The following is a 23,786-nucleotide window of genomic DNA, read 5'->3' on the forward strand; positions in this document are numbered from 1 at the left end:
ATATAACGAGTCACCAGCTAAACTGTGTGGTTATGAGATTAGAAAAACAACCTGGCCTAAGGAATGCAATGACCTACTTTAGGGGGCTTGGCATTGTTTGGGTCTGTTTAGGAGCTTATGTGTGACTAGTAGCTGGAAAAGATTTATGGAGTACGGCAATTCTAGCCATGTTAACTGTTTTAGAGTCAATCAGTGGTAATACTTATTTTCCATATTAGTAGCAAGTTTAACAATTTTATTATTACATTTATCTAGAATCCTGGATAAGGGTGGATTATAAGTTGGCCAGTACTGGAGAAGCATTGAAAAGTCTTTGGGGTAAGAATGTAGAAGCCAAATGTTTTCTGGCTGCTGAGGTGCTAAATAATTTTATCCAGTACAGTGCTCCAAGTTTTTCATGAGTTTTTAACTGCTTCCATTATATGGATATCAAATTTTAGGTTTTCACCAGCAGTGACTCACAGTAGCTTTGTATGTGATACTAGTTCAATCTGGGTATTATCTGAGAGCGTTAGAACAAACAGTGTTTTTATTTGGTGATCTCTTTAGAGGTGAATAGAATTAATTTTGACTTTTTGGGTTATGGAATAGTTGAGCTTTAGAGAAGCATATTTCAATAGACAGAAGGGATTCCTGCATGATTTACTGTAATGTGTTTAAGTTAGTGACAGAGTACAGACGAGTAAAGCCATTAGCATACTGTACGATGGTGGCATGTTTCCTAGCCTTATGAAGGACATTTCTGAAAAAGTTTAAGAGGAGTAGTACAAGGACAGATCCATGGGGACCTCAACTGATACAAGGGGGAAAGAGGACTGTGAATTAAACCATTTGGTAGACTGAGATTGGCCATAAAGACAGCTTTCAAACCAACTCAAAGAAGGAACATCAAGGCAGAGGACAGAAAGTCTATAAATGAGAAGAGTAAAGGAAACAGTATCAAAAACTTTGGGAAGATGAAGGGTGACTGCAAACTGCAGGTGACCTTTATTTCTAATATGATTCATGGATGATGTGAAATGAATGAGGGCAGTGGAGGCACTGTGATGTGGATGAAATCCATGTTGTGTTGGAGATAGAAGATTATTGTCCAGAATGTATTTAAGGAGCTGGGCGTAAATGCACTTCTGCAAAATTTTTGATATGGGTGATATGAGTGACTGCTCTGAAGCTGATAAGACTGACAGCATTGCACTTTTATGTAAGGTGTGAAGTCCCTGCTCTGGGACAGTGATCAAGGAGTCTCAATCCTCACCACGGACACTGGTGAGGGACATTCACTTGGAGCAAAAATGATACACAGAGTATTTCCACTCGCTGGACAGCGCAGTGGTGCAGCGGTAGCATTGTTGCCTCACAGCAAGAGGTTCTCTGGTTCGATTCTCGGCTGGGGTGCCTTCTGTGCGGAGTCTGTATGTCCTCTCTGCATTCATGTGGGTTCCCTCTGGGTGCTCCAGTTTCCTCCCACATTACAAAGACATGCATCTGGAGCATTTCTCCCTGGGCCTCGTCTGAAAATTGGCTTTGTTCCAAGTCGGACTTTCCCGGTTAACAAATGATACATAAATAAATAAAATAAAAAAATTTCCAGATGTAGCTCTCTGCACCAAGCACAATTTTCCTTAAGAGCACATAGGGAACACACTCTCGTCCTAGAGCTAGGTTCCCTTCTCTCTCTCTCACCAGGCCCCAAATAAGACTCCACACTGACCACAGCTGTAGGGTTAAGTCCTCAGCTGAGTGCTCCAAGCCAAGTCTTCCACCACCCTCCCTGTGAAACCAGTGCTCTGTGTCCCTGCTTCAAGTAGCTGACACACACACTTGGATATTTCATTTTCACACACACACGCACACACACACACACACACACACACACACACACACACACACACGCACACACACACCCCTGGGATAGGCTGGCACAGATTTACCAACTTATGCCCGCTCTGCCCAGACTATAAGGTAGAAAAACACTCCAAAGCAAGCTACTCTAAGGCTCTTAGAAGGGTACCCAGTTATACTAAGTAAAATTAATACCAATACAAATGATAACGCTTGACCACTGCAGCAAGGCTTTCATGAGTGGCCACAGTGTCACCAAATAAATACAAGTGCTCTCAAAGGTTAAAATATTATCACATTCCACACTTTCCTGGGAATTTATGATTCTACATATCCCTCCAAATAACTTGGATAGATCCCAAATGATCATACTTATAAATATTTTCTTGTTAATGAAGGTTTATATAGCTACAAATTGGTTGAATCCATCCCAGACTTCATGGGAAAATTTTAAAAGTGTAGCGATAAAACATACTCTAGCACATAAATTATTAATCAAGGATCATAAGAAAAATATAAACAATCCAAAAATATGGGAGCAAATCTTCAATATTGTGTTGGCTTAATGTTCCGAATCCAGTTTAACCCCTGGAAGTACATACTTAATTTGGAAGTCAGTATTAATAATCCTGTATATTGATACTAGATCTTTTAATACTCTCTCAGAATTTTATTTCAATGTATACTGATCTCATTTAACTGTTGGAAGCATTCATGTATATAATGTATATATATTGTAGTATTATTGTTATAAGTTTCTTTTAGGTACTGTTTTGTTTTTCTTTGTTTGGTGTATTATTGTATGAACAATTGGAAAAATAATAAAGATTTATTATTGAAAAAAATATATATATTCTCTAAAAGACCAGCCACAATGAAAAGTTTAAATATATTTAATAATAACCAATAAAAGAAAATGAAAATACTACATATCTATTTATAATAAACAACAGCATTTCATTCACAGGAAATATTAAAAATAACACAGATAGATAGATTCATACAGATACAGAAAAACAGTACTTAACTAATCTCACTATATTTTCCTGACCAATATAAAGAAATAATATTCCCTGATTACTTAATAAAGCAAAGCAAGATGAAGTGGGTGAGTGATCCTTGTTTGCCAGGTTTCAACAGACTGCCCTGAGACCTCTGTCTCATCTAGTATTAAAACATCATTTTAGTGCTGGATTACACATCACAAGCATCTGGTCATCTGACTTCTAGTTCCCAAAATATCACCTTTACTAGCAAGTGAACCAGAATCTAGCACGTGTCATAATACACACACATAGAGCTTTGCTAAGATGTGTTATAGCATCTGGAAGCTATAAAACCATTTCAAAAACTTCCACTCTTCCAGAGCAGCAATTAGTTCACCCCCAAGGACAATATAGTAGGATTCCTAGTCTCTGGCTGTAATCAGAACTATAAGGTACAATCTTTATGGCCTAAACCAGGTAATTAAATTTCAGAGCGTTGTCGCCACACAGTAAGACGCTGTCCGGTTCGATTCACAGCTAGAGCGTCTTCTGCGTGGAGACATGCGTGAATGGGCGTACCTTCGTTGAAGGTAGTGTGTCAGGGTTGGTAACTCGTCACGTAAAAATCAACTACCAATCATTAGCGGACCGGAGTTCCACTGTGGCGACCCCTAACTGGGAAAAGCTGAAAGACACAAACAAACTATTTTTCAAAGTTAGCTGGACTGAGGCTAACTTCTTCTCTTCCAGTATCATCTGTTACAATATATTCATTTCAACAGTTGCAATACAGTCTGACATACAGGTGTATTTCTTTTCTGTGCAGCAGGACCCACTGTTGGTTTTTAACACAAGCAGTTTTACAAATACATTTTCAACACAAACACTTGTACACATTTATTTATTTATTTGACATTTGTTGACCGGGGTAGTCCAACTGAGCAAAAGCCCTTTTTCAGTGGAGGCCTGTGGAGAAAAGCTCTAGAATACAGGAAAACAAGACAATTTAGATAAAAAAGGCAGTAAAATACAATACAATAAAGAAACAACATATTGAAACATAAGCAAAACAGTTTGATATAAATAAGTGAATAAAATGTTACATGTGTAGTTAGAAGAGAAAAGAAAGAATAAAGACTTTTAACAAGGGACAGAGCTCGGGGGGGGGGGGGTCGCAAAGACATAACCGGATGGTCTTTACATGTGGAGTATTTTCTTAAATTCGTGGACATTGCTAATATTTCAGAGAGACATGGGAAGCTTGTTCCATTGGGTGGCAAGAGAATAGCTGTATAGTTTGTCCAATTATTTTTTTAGGTTTGTGAATCTGTAATAAACATTGAGCAGAGCTTCTAAGGGATCAGGGAGGCTTACATTGAGCGATAAGAGTAGAAGTACTAGAGGAGAGTTTGTTCAGGATAGAGTGGATGTTGAGAAAATAAGAGCCGATTAGGAAGCTCAAGAGTCCTTAGACCAAGGCAGTGGCAAGATTTTGAAGGTAGATTAGCAGGGAATATGGCTATTTTGTTGTAAGTAATTTCCAGTTTAGAAAGAAGTAAAGACCAAGTTAGTAAGAATTTGAGAACGACAGAAAAGGTTAGGTAGCAAGTAAGCATGAGCAAGTGAAGGCCTCGAGTCAGGGGTGAGGATTCGTTTTGTTTCTATATAGCAGGCCAAACCTTTGGTAAGTGTTCTTAATACAGTGGTGAACATGCAGGTCAAATTTCAGTTTGCCTATGACTACACAAAGAAGCTTTGTATGAGTATCAGGAGGAGTAATGGTAGAGTTATTCAGTGAAGAGATAGTAAAAGATGATTTAAGAAGGTAGAGGGATTTAGGAAGAAACAGGAGCAGTTTTGTTTTTTTGGGATTGAGTATGAGATGGTTATTAGTTAGCCATGTTTCAGTGAGGTTGAAGGATTTTTGCGTGAGGGTGAGTAAGTCAGTAGGGTTATCAGCAATGGAAATGATAGTGGAGTCATCTGCATAATGAATGAGTGAGGACTAGGGACAGGATTGGTGTAGTTGATTGGTAAAGATGTTAAAAAGAATCAAATCAAATCAGTTTTATATATCAATGACATATAATTCTTTACAAAACTCTAGCTAGCTATGCTGGCATATGTTACACATCCACTGCCCTACTTCTCCTGGCACAGCTGGCAATACCTCAAATCATCGCATCAGGGAAGAATGTAAGATTTATTTGAGAGGGTAGGAGCATAGTTTTCATTAATACAGGAATTTAGCAGTGTAGCGACTGGAAATGCTAGAGTGTCTGCTGGTAGTTTTTAGGTATTTGGTGATGAGGTTATCTGCAGCGAGAGTGGTGGGTTTTAGTTCCATGAGCACCTTTTTGATAGTGCAGGTGCAGACTGGCTGAAAAGAAAAGATTGTACGAGGACCACTGTTTGGTTGTAGGTTAGTAATTATAGCTGTATTGGAGTTTTGTAAGAAGGATTTTACTGCCTGTGCGAAAGTGTGACTGAAATTGTTAGTTATACATTCGTCATCAGCATCTAGGGATGAGCAAGGCTGTCTTAACTAGCCAGGACGTAAGAGCTGCTTTACAGATTGTCATAACATTTTTGGGTTCTTTAAGTTATTCTGTATTTTGCTATAATAGGTTCTTTTGTTTTGATTCTTTGCTTGGTTAGGTTCCTGAGCTGGCTACATTTTAGAAGGTGTGATGCAGAGTTTAACAGCTTTCAGTATTTCCAGTTCTTAACAAGATCTCTCATTAGTTGTTTTGTTTCCTTGGACACCCAAGGGGTAGGATTTGATTTTATCCTTTTTTTGTCTGATTGGGGCATGGATGTCTAAGGCATTGAGAAAGGTAGAATTAAATAGGGTTACTGCTTCACTCAGAGTGTAAGTAGCGGTTTCCAATTACAGAGTTTTAAGTTTGAGACGAATGCTTCTTTATTGAAACTGGAGAAATTTGGGGCTTGTACAACTGAGTGCATTTGTAGTTACAGTGCAAAAGAGAAATGTGGATGAAATTACAAGATATTCAAGAACTTTTAAGATGTTAAACGCATGCCAATTAAAAGAAGCTTTCAATTTAGCAAATACACATTTACCCTTTTTGTGTGGTACAAATGCATTCTGAAAGTAATTTTGACAATCTGCCTTTAGAAACCACTATAACCATCTTAGAATCTACAAAGGATATGAAAATGTGCAGATCTCTTCTATGCCTTTCAGTCTGGTGAAGGTGAAATCATAACTGTCCATGCACAGTTAGGAAATGCATAAGTTATTTGTCTCAGAGTAATGTTGAAAGAACACCATAAAATTAACAGATTGGTTCAAGTTAAATTCAGTCACCACCTCTGACACACAGGAAGGACTGCTGTGAAGCACTCTTCTATCCTTGTGACATACATGTTATAGAGGGCTAATGCACAGTGTCTGAAGCGCAGAGATACACCTGGTGGAAGTAACTGAAAATCAATCAATCAATTAATTAATTAAAAATCATCTTCCACAAAAAAATAAATAAATAAAAATAGCTCAGCCTTCAAAGCAGGCTCAGAGGGTAAGCCAATCCAGTCTCAGTATATAACAGGCTTCTGCAATGCAGCTCTGAGATAGACCACCCCTCCCCAGGATTGCTTTGCAACACTTTTATTGAAGCCAGCTTAAGTGTTCAGGAAGCATAAGACAGAAGATTCTTGGAAGGTTCACTTGACAAGTGGTGCCACAGCAACAGAATCACACCTAATGAGGCCAGACTGGAAGGATGACAATGACATTCACTTTCTTTGTTTCTACAGGAATTTTGGTATCAAGGGAATCGAGGAAAGGCATACAAGGGAGTTAGAGGCCACTACTAAACTAGCACATCCCCACACCACTGACCCAAAGGAGGGATCAGGGAAAAGTCGTCGTTGCACTTGGCACAGGTTAGGGTACAGACTGCAGCAAGGTTTTTCACAATGAATGGCCAGAGAACTCAAAGACCAGCCATAGAATATATGCTGAGCTGGTCTGCTAAGGAACTGGCTTCCTCAGACTGAGCTGCAGTTATCAAAAGGTGACAAAATGGAACTGCTCACTTGCAAAGCCTCACAGCTTCTTGACACAGGAATAGGTCCTGCACCACACCACTGTCACACTATATACTTCGGTGAGGAATAGAATCTTGGAAGTATTGCAGTAGGAGAAGGACAGCCATCATTTTGAGGATGTTGATATGCAGACTGGTCTTAGACTGTGATCAAACACCTTGGACCACCTGACCCTGAAAATGCTCTCACTATCCTTGGGCCACATCATGCAAGATGACCGTTGCTAGTGGCCTGGAAAGAACAAAGGAGCCGCCAGGAGAAAGGATGGACGTGTGCAGCAACCAAGCAAGATAAATATGACATGACGAATATACTGACTGGATGTGGAGAGAGCTGAGACAGAATCTCCAAAGCCTGCTTCTACTGAACCAACAAAGACTGGAGGATCCATATTTTGGAGTCTTGCATGAGAAATCAGAAATAGTAGAGCTGCTATTAGCCCCATCACCATGACACATGCAGCCATTTTGATTTATGGGGACTCGCATGCATTACAGGATGGAAGGAATTCTCTCATGAGGAAGGCTGACTATGCAGGAACTGCTGCTGTCAGACTTATAACCTATACGCTTCAGGCACTGTAATGGCTCTATCGGGGGGGGGGGGGTTGAATTTGACCAGGGACTGGAAGAGGAGCACTAAGAAATCCCTTCTGTAGTTATATCTTCTGCTGTCAGGGCAGCAAGCAGCCAGTCATCAAAGGAAGAGAACACCTTTACTCCTCTGTAGTTTCTGCTGTGCTGCTACTGCTCTCAAGCATTTTCTCAACAAAATGGGAGGGGGGCTGCAGGGAGTCTGAATGGCAGTGGTTGAAACTGATAAATGTTGGTTGATACCTAAAAGCAGTCTTCTTGGCAACCTTGACATGCAGGTATGCAACTTGGAGGCTTAAAGAGTGAATCTGATCTCCCCTGCACAAACAAGGAAGGATAAACTGCACTCTGCATTATGATCATCTAACTTTTGTTTGCTGGCAAACTGATCTTGATCTGTAAGAGCTCATTTGTCATTTTTGGAATTAAAAAAAAAAAAAAAAAAACTGGAATAAAATTTGGACCTTTTTTGGTAAGGTGGGACCAGTGTTTCACAACACTGAAACTTGCTGTCCTCCTCTGTCAGGGTGGAACAGGATGGGAGGATGGTTAAAAATTAACAAGGAAAAGGACTTTAACTCACACAAATGATGTCCAGTATGTATCCACTGATCATGATCACTATTGTCCATGCAAGTGACCCTCAACTGGCTCCGAAGCATAGCAATCAGATAACCCTTCATGGTGAATGATAATGTCTGTAAGTGGAGGCTATGGAATCCCTGGTATCCCAGCCACCTTTGCCACTTGGCTGAAATCTAAACCACAAACTACCTGTGCCATGGCCAAAATGGGTCCATCAAGGAAGATTATTCGAAACCTACTGGGCACACTGGAACCATTGCTGCTGCAGGCTCTTACGTGCCCATGAACAGAGGCATGGACAACTGTGAGGATCTTGCCTTTGTTCTCACTGTCATCCAGTCTGGCTATAAACTGAGGTCTGGAAAGTTAAAAGCCATTGGACAGGAATACGAGGAAACAGATGGAATTGAACATGTTTCAGGATATATCCTCAGTTATCATCTCTGCATAAGTAAAACATATAGCCGATGAAACATTATTGTACAACTTTCAAAAAAACAAGTTAAAGCAGGAATCCATATAATCAATGAAGCAAACAATATACTGATTTAATAGCATTAATTATAACTTGCAATCATACTCACTTTTTTAGTTCTGTAACATCGTAACTTTCATCAGGAAGAACTCGAATACCACGTCCATAAGAATTACCACCATGAAGATAAAATTCAAGACACTGGACATCTGCTGGTGTTCTCAAACCACATTTTGCATGCAGATTGTAAATTCTCAAGAACATCCCTGGCTGTGAATGACAAACAGAAAATCAATGCAACGGAAAAGTGTTTTTATATAACACAACAGGCTAACAAAGTTAAAACAGCAGCAATAAGTTAAAATTAGCACAGCTCAAGTTCATTGTCAAATGCTGTTTCCGAATTCTAATACCCCATATTTGGTTCAGTCATTTCCTTGTTTTCAAGGATAAAAGACAACAGCCCTCTAACTTTTAGACATCAGGAGTATTCCTAACTGAAATATAATTATTCATCAAATAATAATAAAGATGGAATGTATCACTGTGGCATTTCAGGACGTTTAAAGCTAGAGTTATATTTTTGTAGACATCTGATAGTTACATAAAAAACATAATATAAATTTAATCCAAAAACAAATTCATATCTTACAGACATTTAGTAACTTTCTGAAACTAGTCAGTTAAATGACTGGCTAATCATAGCTAGTTTTACTATAAGCATACATTAGCCATGTTCGGTGACATAGGCAGTTATTTCTAGCTTAAATGGGAGTTTCTCCAAAGTAGACAGCTGTGATGTGCCTGAAAGGCATGTACCACAGTCACTCTGGAAGTATAAATAAGTCACAACAAAGAAGAGCAATATGTGAGGTACTTCAGAATTCTTTCAACTAAGTTTTTTTTAGAAACGGTTACATCACATTGGCATACAGGGCTGTACACTGGCACACAGGGCTATAACCACCAAAAGGGTGCTGGGAACAGTACTGAATTAACCAGTCTGTCATGGGCAGTCATGCAAACACACACTGATGTACACGTGTAAACGTCTTGCTATGTGACCATGACAATGGCTGGAAAAGCTCATCGCATAAGAGACACAGGTGCTACTACAAAAGCACTCTGCAACCACTGCATGCATATCACTGATGAGGGTATAGCAAACAAGGCCTTACAGAAACAAGTGTGGTAGGGACCGATGCAGGGCATAAATGCAGTGGGTGGCCAGAATAGGACAAAATTACATGTATGTCACAGGGTAACTAATATGTTAATACATGCCAAGAGCAAGGCACAGGAAATCACCAGGGAAAGAATGTTGACTGATGGATCAGAGGAATTCTTGGTACCCCTCACTGGAGAAGTTGAAAAATCCTCATGCACGGAGGTGACCTGGACATGGCAGCTGGTCTGGAGACCACTGCCAGAGTGCATGTAAGGGGTACATCAGATTAGCAGCATGTGGCCATTCCTGTAGGATAAAAAAGTCCAAGGTACCCAAAGAAGGAAAATCCAGTCTCAAAACTAATAAAAACAGCTTTATTCCAATGAACCAACCCACATTAACGTTTCTTAAACTCCACAAATACATTTTCATTTAAAGTACTTCATCAGATGCAGACTATTGATTCTGGGCAGTGTTGCTTCTTTTCCTGCTTTTGTTCTTTTTACTGTTCCTTTTTGCACCAGACGGCTTTTTATCTCCGATGATCTGTGGTTCAGTGGTTTCGCCATTCTTCAATGCAGTCTTGAAATATGCTACTGCTTTATCATAAGCTTTTATCAAGGCAGTATCATCCCAAATGTCAGAATCATCACTCTGCCCTTCACCTCCCCTGTACAGTACAGTACAGTACCACTGATCACACATTATACATTCCTGTAGGATAGTTAACTTGTAACTGTAAATAGTTTAGCGAGACAAATACGTATGCATTTCTGTCATACAGAGACATCAGGACCAAAACAGTAGTAACCTGCAGCAGAAGGTACACATATGTTAAAAAAAACTATGCATACAACTGGCATGCAGCAGTCTGTGTAACACATGGTGGTGAGAGTTATAAATATGACTCAGCATTATCACAGCTATGTTATCTGTACGTATTCAAATATTCCACCAGGACAGGATCCACAACAGGTCCAAACATATCCGATGTCAGTTGATCAGCAGTGGGTGACTAAGACGGCACCATGTGCATAGTACTGTCTGATAGCATAGTGGCAATGTCACTAACAGTCAAGGGCACACAGAGTATCCACAGATAATGGTTGTGGTGTGGGATGAACCTCCAGCACGCCGTGTTCAGTGCAAGATATTCTGACCATATCAACACCAATAAAGCTACATAGGTGTCATCAAGAATACAGGACACAAAGAACTGCCTCCATGGCTGTGTAGTGGAAATGCAGAGTGAACACAATGTATCTGAATATGATCCACAAAAGGAAAAAGCGACACCACTGAAAAAATCAGTCTTTATTCAAATTACTAGTTTACCTATTTGACTTCATCAGAACTACAATTTTTTTCACCACTTCCCTCCAATATATAACCAATTAAAAATAATTATCCTATTAAACAGGGTTACACCCATAAACTTCTTAAAGATGCATCTTAATTCAAATGCATAAATAAAAAAGAATAAATACATATAAATAACCACATATATTTACACATTTATATATACACATAACCACTCAATGTTAAACAACCTAATTATGGCTTTCCTGCTTTTAATTTTAGAACAGATGTAATTGAAATGCATTCTTTCATTCAGTCCTGGTTGCTTATTTGCTTCAGGTCCAAATGACACATTAATTCTCTGTACTTCATAAAATCCACTCATTGCCCTCCTCCTGGGTCCTTTTTTATCTGTTCTAGTACAGAGAACTTGAAATTACCCTTATGACAATGCAAGTAGCCAAGGCATTGTTCTTGCTAATATCGTATGTGCGTTCATAAATCTGCTTCCACAAGGTCGTCTCATTTTTACCTATATAGAATGAAGTTCATTTATCACAACTAGCAATATAAATCACCTCACTACTATTACAATTAAAATACGCCTTCATCTTTATACTCCTGTTTCTAGAAGTCACTTCTAAAACATCCCGATTACTTATATAGGGACACTGTTTGCAAGCCCCACATTTATAGGTTCCCATTTTTCTTTGGGATCCACTGGTCTTACTCTATTTATTTTTGTAAACATTTTTAAGACTTCTTCCCTTTCTGTATCCCATCTGGAGTGATTAAATTTTTGGTGAATGCTGGAACATACAGCAGTATTTATTAACAATCCCTAGAACTGTACTAGAGTCTTGATTGAATTTGATACGCCTGCTTCAACTTATTTGTATATGCTTATTTCTATAATCAATGTTCACAGCACAGGAAACTACGGTGCCGTTCACTTCTAATGTCCTTAATGATGGCTACGAATTGTGAACCCCACCCAGTGGGGACTTCTTTTTGCATTTCCAGTACTAAGGGTTAAGGGCACCCCTTTCTAAGGACATAAATCTTAATTTATTGCATCCCTCCATAAAACCAACAAACCTGAAGGTCATGCACACCTCTCTCACTATCTTGTCCATTTATAATATTTTTTGGGGAACAGGGATGTTAATTATCAAAAGCAAAAAAGTGTTGCAGTATGTAGGTCTGCTGTATATTTTAGAAATGTATTGCAAATTTTCAACATCCTTCACACAGAGCCATCCAAATAGCATAATTCATGTTCAAAAATCTCATAAGTAAACTTAAAAAATGATGTAATAATTTGTAAACAGTTAATGAATCCGAGTAACTAATCCTCCTTACCCTTCCATAAAACACAAATATCATATAAAAGTCTTACATGCAGAAAACAATGCAGAAAAAATGGGAAATTCATAAATTTCAAATCCCAAATATATAACACAAAATTTGCAAAATCAGGGGCACAGTATGTCTCCATGGCTACCCCACTGTTCTGCCTGAATAGGGGCCATCAACACAGACAGCATCAGAGACAAACAGGGCCCTTGACATATGTATGCCTAACAGACAGGAGAGGCAAGTAGGTGGAAGTCACCACCACGAATCCAGGACAACCTCAGTTATAGGTGTCACCCATGGCATCAATCAGCGGATATGCAGGGCACTGATCCACGAACAGACAGCCACTACTCACACCAAGCCAGGGAAGCTTATGGCTTTACCAGTTGCTGTGAAGTGGAATGCCACTGCCCCCACCACGCATATTTGCTCCAGGTCCCTGTATTCCAAGTCACTCTGTATCCAATGCTGGATGACCCACAGCTCCTCAAGTAGTTGTACTTCCTAACTCAGACCAGTGATGGTCCACTTCACAGCAGCTAGTAAAGCCATAACCATGAGGGCAACTGGCCACCGTGGCTATACTAGCAAATGGATGCTTGTTGTACAATTTTATGCCAAGTTTACTGAAATGTCACACACCATTCTGTAAATGGCTTCATTGTACACACCATGCCTATTGCCACCCCTGGGCACAGATACTCCCCATGGTCATTTACAATGCTTTTGTGGTATCTTCACCCCACCACACAAGCCAGTTAAGATCCCACAGTTCAACACCATCACACCGCCATGTAGCTCTACCATGAGAAACAGCTACCTGTGACCACTTGTGTCCATTCATAGGCTTATAGATGCCAACAATCTAATGGAAGAGCAGGTATGGGGGCACACTCCTCCAGTCCTGACACTGAGAGGCCACATGGTACATCTAGTCAGTAATCCACCAGTGGAAGCCCCCCCGTCTTTCATAATCTCCTAGCAATGTGTCCACTGCATCCACCACTCACGATGCATCACCTGTCATTGTGTCTCATCCCACTTGTGCAAATTATGACTACTATGCTTTGCACCCCTCCCCCCTTGAAGGCATGGTAATGGCTGATGCACAGGATGGCTAGTCAATGCAGACTGGGAGTGTTACTGGGGGAAAGACTATGCTTGCAAAATTCAGCTGATTGGGAAAGACCCCAACTGCTCCAAAAAGTCATCTCAGAGGGAAAGGCTGTACTTGCACTTTGAGCAGCTAAGCCGGAGAGGGATTTCTTAAAAAGGAGACACAGACATTTTGTCTTTTAATTTTTAGAATTCCAGGGACTGGGGAAGGGGGCACGTGTGCCCCATGTAGTACTCAGCATGGTTGATGATCAAAGTACTGTTAAGGCACGAAAAAAAAAGTGTGTGTGTGTGTGTGTGTGTATACACACACACACACACACACAAAAACCATATGATCAAATTTTCAGTAACTCAAAATTACGAAGTTTAAAAAAAATACCAAGCACATTGTTTCACACTCCCTATACTTAAATATACCAACTCCGAGATTGCGCTACAGTGGGGGAAAAGGAAATCTCCCATTCCGCACTGTATGCAGAAGCGCACAACGGGAGATCTCCTGTTTCTTCACTATAGTGCGATCACGGAGATGGTATATTTAAGTAGGGAGGGTGAAGGGGGGTTTGCCCCATGCAGATATTGTGTGTTTGGGCTTGTTTTTTGTTTTTCTTTTATTTCACTTCCTAATTTCGAGTTACTGAAAACTCGATCATATGGTCTCGACCATATGAAGTTCGAGTTTTCAGTAATTCGATATTGTGAAGTGGAACCATATTTTTTTATATATATACATATAAATATATAAATACTGACTACCTGGAACACTCGTTGACATTTACTATTGTGGTCTAGGGCAAGGGATGGTTTACTTACATAATAAAGGAAAATACTAAACATTTTCCAAAAAAAAAAAGTACTCAATTTCACACGACACAACAAGCGACAAAAGAAGGCAGGTCTCTATCTTCCCAATCTGGGGTAAGATTCCAAAGGCAGGAGGTTTCTCAGATTTTAGGAGCATAGCAACTGGAAAAATGGTTCTGAAAGGCAAATTCCAAAATGATTTTGTTAAACAGATAAGAAGAAATAGCAGATACAGAAATATGATGAACAAATATCTTATTACTTTATTTAGAACAAAAGGTATATCACCTACAGCAATAAATAAATGGCACACCTGTAGTACCATTATTTTTCAAGGAAGTAGTAAGAGTAATGCGCTGTATTATCTATGCGGATACTCCAGATATGGATGGGGAGATATGTTGCAGGCCAAGCATTATGATACCAATACTTCAGATGCTAGTATAATAATGTCACTTGCATGACTGTCATGGGAAAAGTCTCTTTTATTTATTTATTTTTATATTACATTTGTTTATCGGAATAGTCCAACTGGACATAGGTCCATTTACATCGGAGGCCCGGGGAGAAATGCTCCACAATTAGATTAACATCAACATGGTAATACAAACAATAATATAACAGTGATAACTGAAGTAAGTACAGATATAAAAAGTCTCATACAATCCAGTCTAAACAATAAACAATACATCAACATAAATTTACAAAGACAGAGAGAGTCTCATACATCAAGCTTTAACATTGGATTAATGAGATAGGATAAAAGAATAAAAAATCATATGATTAGACATGACATATTATACAATTTCAAGTTGACAGTAAGATACCTAACTGTAGCATATATACAGTACAGATAGCAGGAAGGAGGGTGTAAAGTGTGCGGAGACTGTGAGATTCATGTGCTGCATGGACATAGCCATGTATTCATAAGATGTGATTTGAGAGCATTTTTGAAATGTGTGTTAGTGGGGGTAGAGGTCAGAGAAAGGGGGAGGTTATTCCAGGATCTAGCTATGGTATGAGAAAAAGAGCTTTCCCTGAGTTGTTGTTAGCTTTAGAGATGCAGAGGAGGGATTTTCTCAGTAGATCGGAGAGGACGATTAGTTCTGTATGGAAAAAGTAATTGGCTTAGCGCTGGGGCTTTTTCAGGATGTCTAACAATATTAAAGGCAATGATTAGCTGGTGTTAATTGAGTAGCTGGGGAAGTTCTAACCATCATAGTTCCCTTAGAGATTGACAGTGATGAGTACTGAAGGTGGAGCTGTTAACAAACTTGGCAATTTTATTGTAACATGATTCAAGTCTGGTGAGATAAAGTTTTCTGACTTGGGTAAGAACTGGCGCGGCATACATTAGAGTGAACAGTAGATGGGTTTGGCCTAGAGTGATCCGTGCCGGTTCTGAGAGGAATTGTTTATGCCTATATAGGGTTCCCATGTTTTTGTGGACATTTTTTATGGTTTGTGAGATATGGACATCGAAGAGTAGGCTATTGTCAATGTCTACACGGAGGAGTTTGGTATGGTCAGAGAGAGATATGATGATACCATTTTTGGAAGAGATTGAAAAGGATAGCGGGGTAGGTATAGATTTGTTAGGAGTGAAAAGTAGCAATTTTGTCTTACTGGGGTTTAGAATTATTTGGGTATCAGTAATCCAACTTTCTACAGAACTGAAGGATTCTTGTGCGAGTTGTTGTAGAGTGGAAACTGAAGGAGCAGAGCAGATAAGAGTCGAATCATCAGCATACTGTATAAGGGACTGTAGTGCTTTACATGAGCTAAGTGGTGCTGGGGTGGGGGTCTAGTCTCCCTATCCACCTTACTCATATCATCTAATGCTAAACCCATCCCTGACCTTACAAATTAAGTCACTAAACACCCGTACCCCTACCAGCACCACTATATTAGTAGTTTGTTTTTTTGTTGTCAATCACAAAATGATAAATTTGTTGCAGTTACTAATTTTTAGTATCTGCTTTTTGTACCTTTTGTGCATGTATTTATACCTGGCGCTTTTCTCTGCCGGACAAGGGTCTACTTATGTCTAGACACATTTTCTTTTAAAATAACGCTATTTCCTTTCGCAAATGATATATTTTTAAAGGTTGATATTTTCGATCATGTAGGCAATGGGCTTGTAGGGATATTTTCTGTACCGCACTAAATCCATTCAACTACTTTTAACATGTTCATAGAAAGACGGACAGATGTACACACTTCACAAACACATATACACATAGATATAACATAAAAAAATATTGTTTGTTATCTGTGCATAGTGTAGTGTACTGAATGTCAATGCGGAAAAGATCACTCAGTATTTACACAAAACGACCACTATGATGCCAGAGGCTTACAAGCCCTTTCAACAACTGCCTGCACCTGATAAAAGTAAAAGGTGTTTCACAAGTTAGTTGTTTACAAACATGAAAAGCAGGCAAACTGTACCTGTATAATAAAATAAACACGCAGTTAAACAGGGACTATTTAAAATATACTTTGGATAAATTATATATACATAATGGCATAAATCCATTTAAACCTATATACTAGTGAATACACTTTAGGAAACAAGTTTACAAGAAAAGTATATTCTAAAAATAAATGTATTATAGTATAAGCCAGTTTGGACTTTAGACAACACTAAAAATGCAATGAGAATGCATAGAAATGCATTTCCACTAGGTGGCACCAAAGCATCAGAAATGTTGCCTTTTTCTGTTGCTATCTATTCTACATAGTGAAGTATTCTGGTTTCTGCAGCAAATCCATTTTTTTACAGACATTAACACATTCATTTATATAAATATGTACTGTATACATTAGGGTTGCCACTCTTACAAATGGCCAAAGTGAGACATGTTTGGTACAGACATCAGACTGTACAGGCCGACACATACCCACGGCCAGTACAAAGGACAGAACATAACTGTTTTGCCTACAGAAAAGCGTATTCCTGTAGCATTTTAGTTGCTTATTCTGTTTCTCATAACAGTCAGGTATTTCAGATACAGAATTAACTGTTTAATGCAACTATCACATAAAATATAAGAAATATGTTTGTCCTAAAATCTCAGGACATTTGCCATGTTGACAATTACATGTCAGGACACAACTGCCCAAAGAGGGACTGTCCCTCGCAAAGTGGGACAGGTGGTAACCCTAGTATACATCCATTAAGCAACAGTTTCCACTCTTAAAAATTTGTCTAGGGATCTGGTAAAGAAACCAGTCCTCAGTTAGCGTTTAGATTTTTTTTTTTTTTTTACTCAGACCTTCTCGCACTATGTACACTTAGCTTTCCAACATTTAACAGAGTTTTCTTTATGCTAGTTGTTTATTTAGACATTGGTTGTTCACAGTCACATTTAACAGAGTTTTATTTATGCTAGTTGTTTATTTAGACATTGGTTGTTCACAGTCCCAGTCTCTTTCTTGTACATTAACTCAAACTGCACCCATTGACACAGCTTTACTTTCTGGTAAGGATGCTCCAGGGAGTTGCAATAATAAAGCCTTAAACAGGTAGGTAATAAATCACTCTGAGAATGCTCGGACTATGGGCAGTTGGCTGGCTCTATGGATTTTCAACACATGCTAGGCAGCTAGTATAACACTTGGGTGGGTACAGAGAGAAGAATCCAAAAGTCATGACTTCTGTGTTTATGGAAAACGTGCCTCCTTTAATTGCACACTGTTGTTCAAAATGGACAATAGGCATGCACCTACAGAAAAGCATATTAAATAAAAAAAGGAATAAAATTACAAACCTAAGGTTTATTTACAAGGCAACATTTTACACAACAGGGATGGAGGGAATAAGGCAACCACTTCTGACATGATTTCTCTAAATTTGTTGAGAGAGTCATTCCACTGTGTTAAGGCCCTTTTACAGTGGGGACAGTGATGTAAGCATCAAACAATAGTGTATGTGACAACAGAAAATCTGAATAGTATAAATATCAGAGTATTATTCCAGCAAGAAAGAAACAGTGTACAGAATCATATCCAGCCATGTGGTGGTAAAGATTATCACAATGATTTAAGAGGCCCGCTGCCTAAGGACCCCCAGGGTATAAGGGCTGCTGCATAAGGACCCCCAGGGTACAAGGCCTGCTGCCTAAGGACCCCCAGGGAACAAGGCCTGCTGCCTAAGGACCCCCAGGGTATAAGGCCTGCTGCCTAAGGACCCCCAGGGTATAAGGGCTGCTGCATAAGGACCCCAGTGTACAAGGCCTGCTGCCTATGGACCCCCAGGGTACAAGGCCTGCTGCCTAAGGACCCCCAGGGTACAAGGCCTGCTGCCTAAGGACCCCCAGGGTACAAGGCCTGCTGCCTAAGGACCCCCAGGGTACAAGACCTGCTGCCTAAGGACCCCCAGGTTATAAGGGCTGCTGCCTAAGGACCCCCAGGGTACAAGGCCTGCTGCCTATGGACTCCCAGGGTACAAGGCCTGCTGCCTAAGGACCCCCAGGGTATATGATGACCACAAGGCATTCATGCATTAGCTTACATCATACAGAAGATAATACCGAGATAAGAGTACAACTCGCAAAAACAAACACCTATTAGACAACACACAAGACAGACCTAATTGTAGTACCAGTTACATCAGTTAGAATGGTTAACTTACGAGCCAGCACTGTTTTTTTGGGCGACCGTTCCTTGTGCAAAGATTTTACTTTGAGGTGAGTTTCAATACAGTGTGTTCTACTGTGTGGGACAGTGATACACCTTTCTGGGGTCTTTCCCCTTTACTCCACTGTGGTATAACCGTGGAGTTGGAATATATATAATTTTGGGGGAGCAGGGGTGCAGGGAGGTTTGCCCCTGACAACTGATTTTTTCTGTATTTATAAGGTCTGTCAGCTCACAAACTATATTTTTGTTAAATGGTGAGCTCTAAAAAGATTGCAGATAACTCATACAGTAAACAAGTTTAAACAACTGCATTTTATCGCACATTACATGACATTAGCATCATTGTGGAGGGGGTCACCTGGTGCACTTTCTCCCTATCTGTTCCATATCCTTTTGAATGTCTCCATTGTCTCCATCACGTAAACTATGGGGCAATAACCCACTATGTGAGATATTCTAACAAATACAGGGCATAGCTGGTCCTTAAAATCTGCTGGCTGTTCCACCCCTGGGTGCTTCTGCCCTCCTTGTTTAGGGTGACCCCTTCACAGATTTGAGTTTCCCCTTAGGTGTAATAGTCTCTAAGCAGAAGAGCTCCACAGCTCTAGTCTCCTGTTACATTCTTTCTTATCTCACACATCTTTCTCGTGATTTTCTTCTGGACGGCTTCGAGAAGCCTGATTTCCCTTCTCTGGTCTTCAGAAATGAGCACATTACTTACGGTGCAACTTAATCAGAGCCCAGCAGAGCAGAAGCATTACCTCTTTGCTTCTGGTCACTCAAAGGGTCTATAGCAGTAGCAGCTTTCTGTTTGCTAGTTCAGCTGCTCACACTCACATATACCCTCTGTAGCTCTACTGCTATCAGTTCTACTCCCTCCAGCTAATATACCACAAGCTGCTCTCTCACATATACCCTCTGTAGCTCTACTGCTATCAGTTCTACTCCCTCCAGCTAATATACCACAAGCTGCTCTCTCACATATACCCTCTGTAGCTCTACTGCTAACAGTTCTACTCCCTCCAGCTAATATACCACAAGCTGCTCTGTCACATATACCCTCTGTAGCTCTACTGCTAACAGTTCTACTCCCTCCAGCTAATATACCACAAGCTGCTCTCTCACATATACCCTCTGTAGCTCTACTGCTACCAGTTCTACTCCCTCCAGCTAATATACCACATCAGGTCTGCTGCTGCTCAAATGCAGCACATTGCAAAGAACCTCAGATGTCCCTTTTCTGCTGAACAGTTCAGCCCTACCAAATCCCTCCGTTAAACTCTCTCAACCGACAGTGTTGCAACTATCTTTGCATGGTCATTAAGGACAACGAGTCAACTTCCTGCTGCTACAAACATTTCTGAAACAAACACTATTAAGTACTGGACTCAGGACCAATCCAGACATCAGTTCAGATTCTAAGTATCATAACATGCGATCCTCAAAAATAGTAGAACTGAAAGCATAAATGCCCGGAATACAAAGCTTGAGGATGTGAAACCTTAGAGTAACCCCCCACCCCCATTCTGACAGACTGAATTCAGAGCTAGTATAAATTGCTAACAGCAATGTGGGGATGCAGGACCAAAGCCCCCTACAACACCTATGTCAAAGGCGCAACACAGTGAGTTTCAGAATTAAATGGGTTTTGTTTGAATTCCAGTTTGTTTCAAAGTGCCAGAATTCACAGGACTGGCTCTTGCACTCTGGATAGGCAGCAGAGAAAAGTACAGTTGTGTACACTTACCATAAATGTAGATGTTCAAGTGTATTCACTGTTGCAGTCATTACATTTGGGATATCTGCTTGCAGGTAGCCTTCAGTCGGCCTGATTAACAAAGTTTTGGGTCCTGCATCGGTTGCTGTCCCTTCTTCCATGACGTCAGGGGTATAAAACATGCAACAGATGCCATTACATCAGTTTTTCTTGCCCAGGATGTCAGGTGCCCCCCAATGGGAAGCAATTAAACATAAAAGCACAAAGATATACCTCCAACAAAAAAGCAAATACACCAAGAAGGCTTTTAAGCATAAGAAAGGAAAGCAGAGGTATAGCCAAAAGAAGTTAGGGGGCTGGAGGGAGGGTAACCAGGACTGCAACAGTGAATACACTTGAACATCTACATTTATGGTAAGGGTACACAACTGTACTATGTTCTTTGTGTTTCACTGTTGCAGTCATTACATTTGGGTAGATTCCCAAAGCTATGGTTGGGAGGAGGAATTTAGACAGCATTAGGGCCAGCTATAAGGCCCTGCAAGACTGCAGTGACAAAGCCAGCTCTGGATTTAGAGAAAATTGGCAGATGATAATGCTTGGTGAAAGTATGTACAGAACTCCAGGTAGCAGCTTCTAGGATGTTTCCGGTAGGGACGCCTCTCAGAAAGACTGTAGAGGTAAGATGCAGCCCTGGTGGAGTGAGGTCTGATCCCCTGGGGGATGGATTTTCCATGGTGCTTATAGCAAAAATGAATGCAATTGCTTATCCATTTAAAAATGGTTTGCTTTGAAATAGCCTTACCCTCTGCCTCTGCAGCAAATGCCACCAGCAGTTGTTCAGATTTCCTTTGAGGTTTAGTCCTGTCCAAGTAGAATCTAAGTTGTCTGTGCACAACTAAGGAATGCAGTATCTGTTCCCCTTTATTCTGTGGATTGGGAAAGAAGGTTGGCAAATTAATGGACTGACTAGGAGCCACACTGGATACCACCTTGGGCATGAAGGATGGATTGGTTCTGAGGAACACCCTGTCCGCATGAAAGATGATGGAAGGCTCCACTGCCATAAGAGTCTGTAATTCAGATACCCTTCTAGCTGAAGTGATTGCTAAAAGGAAAGCTGTTTTCCAAGAAAGACATTTTAAGTCTGCAATAGCACCTGGCTCAAAAGGAGTTAAAGTGAGTTTCTCCAAGACAAAGGTCCCAGGCTGGGGTTGGAGCTCTCCCGGGTGGTCTCAAATATTTGTCCCCTCTGAGGAACTGCTTGAGCAGTGGATGAGAGAAGAGGGGAGGTTCTGTGTTATAATGAGCTGAAATGGCTTAGGAGTGGATTTTAATGGAGAAAAAAAGCAGGCTCTTGTGAAGCATCTCAGTTAAGTATTGTAAAATCTGAGGTAAATTGGGTGCTACTGTGCTCATCCCTTGAGATTGGTTCCAGGCACAGAATCTTTTCCATTTTTCAGCATAAGATTTTCTAGTACTAGGCCTCCTTGCCTCTAAAATGATATCCATCACAGGTTTGCTGAGGGATGGTAAAGGAGAGATTAAGTAATTAGCCAGGCTGCCAGGTTCAGTGTTGGAAGCTGAGGGTGCAGAATCTGGTTCTCCTGCTGAGACAGCAGGGAAGGAGTCTGAGGCAGGTGCCATGGAGATAACTGTTACACAATGGGCAGGAGGGGGTACCAGTGTTGGTGCGGCCAGTCTGGAGCAATTAAAATCATCCTTGCTTTGTCCTGTTTGATTTTTAGTAGTACTTTGGACAGCAAAGGCAGAGGGGGAAGGCATAGACTGATAGGTTTTTCCAGCTGAAGGACAGAGCATCCACTTTCCAAGCTTGTTTGTGGGGAGTCCTTGTGCAAAATGTGTCCAATTGGTAGTTCTGGGGAGAGGCAAACAGGTCTATATCTGGGCTCTCCCATTTGCTTGTCAACATGCTGAAAATACTTGGTCCCAGTCTCCACTCGTGTGGGTCCATGAGGTTTCTGCTTAGTCCGTTTGCCAGTGTATTTAATTTTCCTGGCAGGAATTGAGCTTGTAGGTGCACTTGGTAGCTCAAGATTGTGTTTCACAATGCCATGGCTAGTCTGCAGAGGGGGTATAAATGTGTACCCCCCTGCTTGTTTATGTACCACATAACAGCGGTGTTGTCCGTCATTACCATTAGTTGTCCTGGAAGAATGTGCTCCTTGAAGGCTGTCAGAGCATTCTGTACAGCTAACATTTCTTTTTGATTGATATGCAGGTGCATTTGGCTTGGGTTCCATTTGCCCTGAATGAACTTCCCTGTCAGGTGAGCCCCCTATGCATAGTCTGATGCATCAGTTAGGGTTTGGGCGGCAGGGGGTGGTGTGAAAGCTAGTCCTTTATTTTGGTGGCAGGCCTCTCCCCACCAAAGGAACTCTAAGCGTAGACAAGGTATGATAGGAATCATTGTTTCTAGGTATTGAGAATGTTGACACCATAGGCTTTTTAGATACCACTGTAGTTTCCTCATATGCAGTCTTGCATATGGAATTAGAAAAATGCAGGAGGCCATGAACCCCAAGGCTTGCAGTACTTGTCTTGCAGATAGCAGGGTTTTTGTGGCCACTTGTTTGAAGTAGGTTGTCAAATGAATTTGCTTTTCTGGCATGAGGTAAGCCATCTGGGAAGTTGTACTCAAGCTTGCTTCCAGGAATATAATTTGTTGACAGGGTACCAGGTGTGATTTCTTTTCGTTTATGGTGTACCCCAGACAAGTTAGAACCCTTTTTACAAAGGCCAGATAATTCAAAAGTATGTCCTGTCTTTCTGCCTGAATTAGACAATCGTCCAGGTATGGGTATATTTGAATATTTCCTTGCCTGCAAAATGCAATAACTGGAGCTAGGCACATTGTGAATGTCTTGGGTGCAGTAGATAAGCCAAAGGGCAGTGCAGAGAACTGATAGTGCCTGTAGCCTGCTTTGAAGCGTAGGTATCTTCTGCAAGATTCCCTGATTGAGATGTGCAGGTATGCTTCTTTTAAATCTAGTGTTGCCAACCAGGCATCTTTGCCTAGCACAGGAAGTAATTGGTGAAGAGTCAGCATCTTGAATTTTGGAATCCCCAAAAAGGTGTTTAGAGTAGACAGGTCCAGGAT

At 40.5% G+C, this 23,786-nt stretch overlaps 1 protein-coding gene across 1 annotated transcript in view; it reads right to left on the minus strand.

Annotated features, from left to right (window-relative positions):
* The window catches only part of LOC122815102 (protection of telomeres protein 1-like), a 1,603,082-nt gene that overhangs the window by 345,319 nt on the left and 1,233,977 nt on the right, over nt 1-23,786 (minus strand). The window contains exon 10 of the mRNA XM_044087343.1: nt 8,665-8,825. Coding sequence (XP_043943278.1) covers nt 8,665-8,825 — 161 coding nt within the window. The remainder of the gene's footprint in view (nt 1-8,664; nt 8,826-23,786) is intronic.

This window comes from Protopterus annectens, chromosome 11.part0 (assembly GCF_019279795.1).
Source record: "Protopterus annectens isolate FY-2018-M chromosome 11.part0, PAN1.0, whole genome shotgun sequence".
NCBI classification, from domain to species: Eukaryota; Metazoa; Chordata; order Ceratodontiformes; family Protopteridae; genus Protopterus; species Protopterus annectens.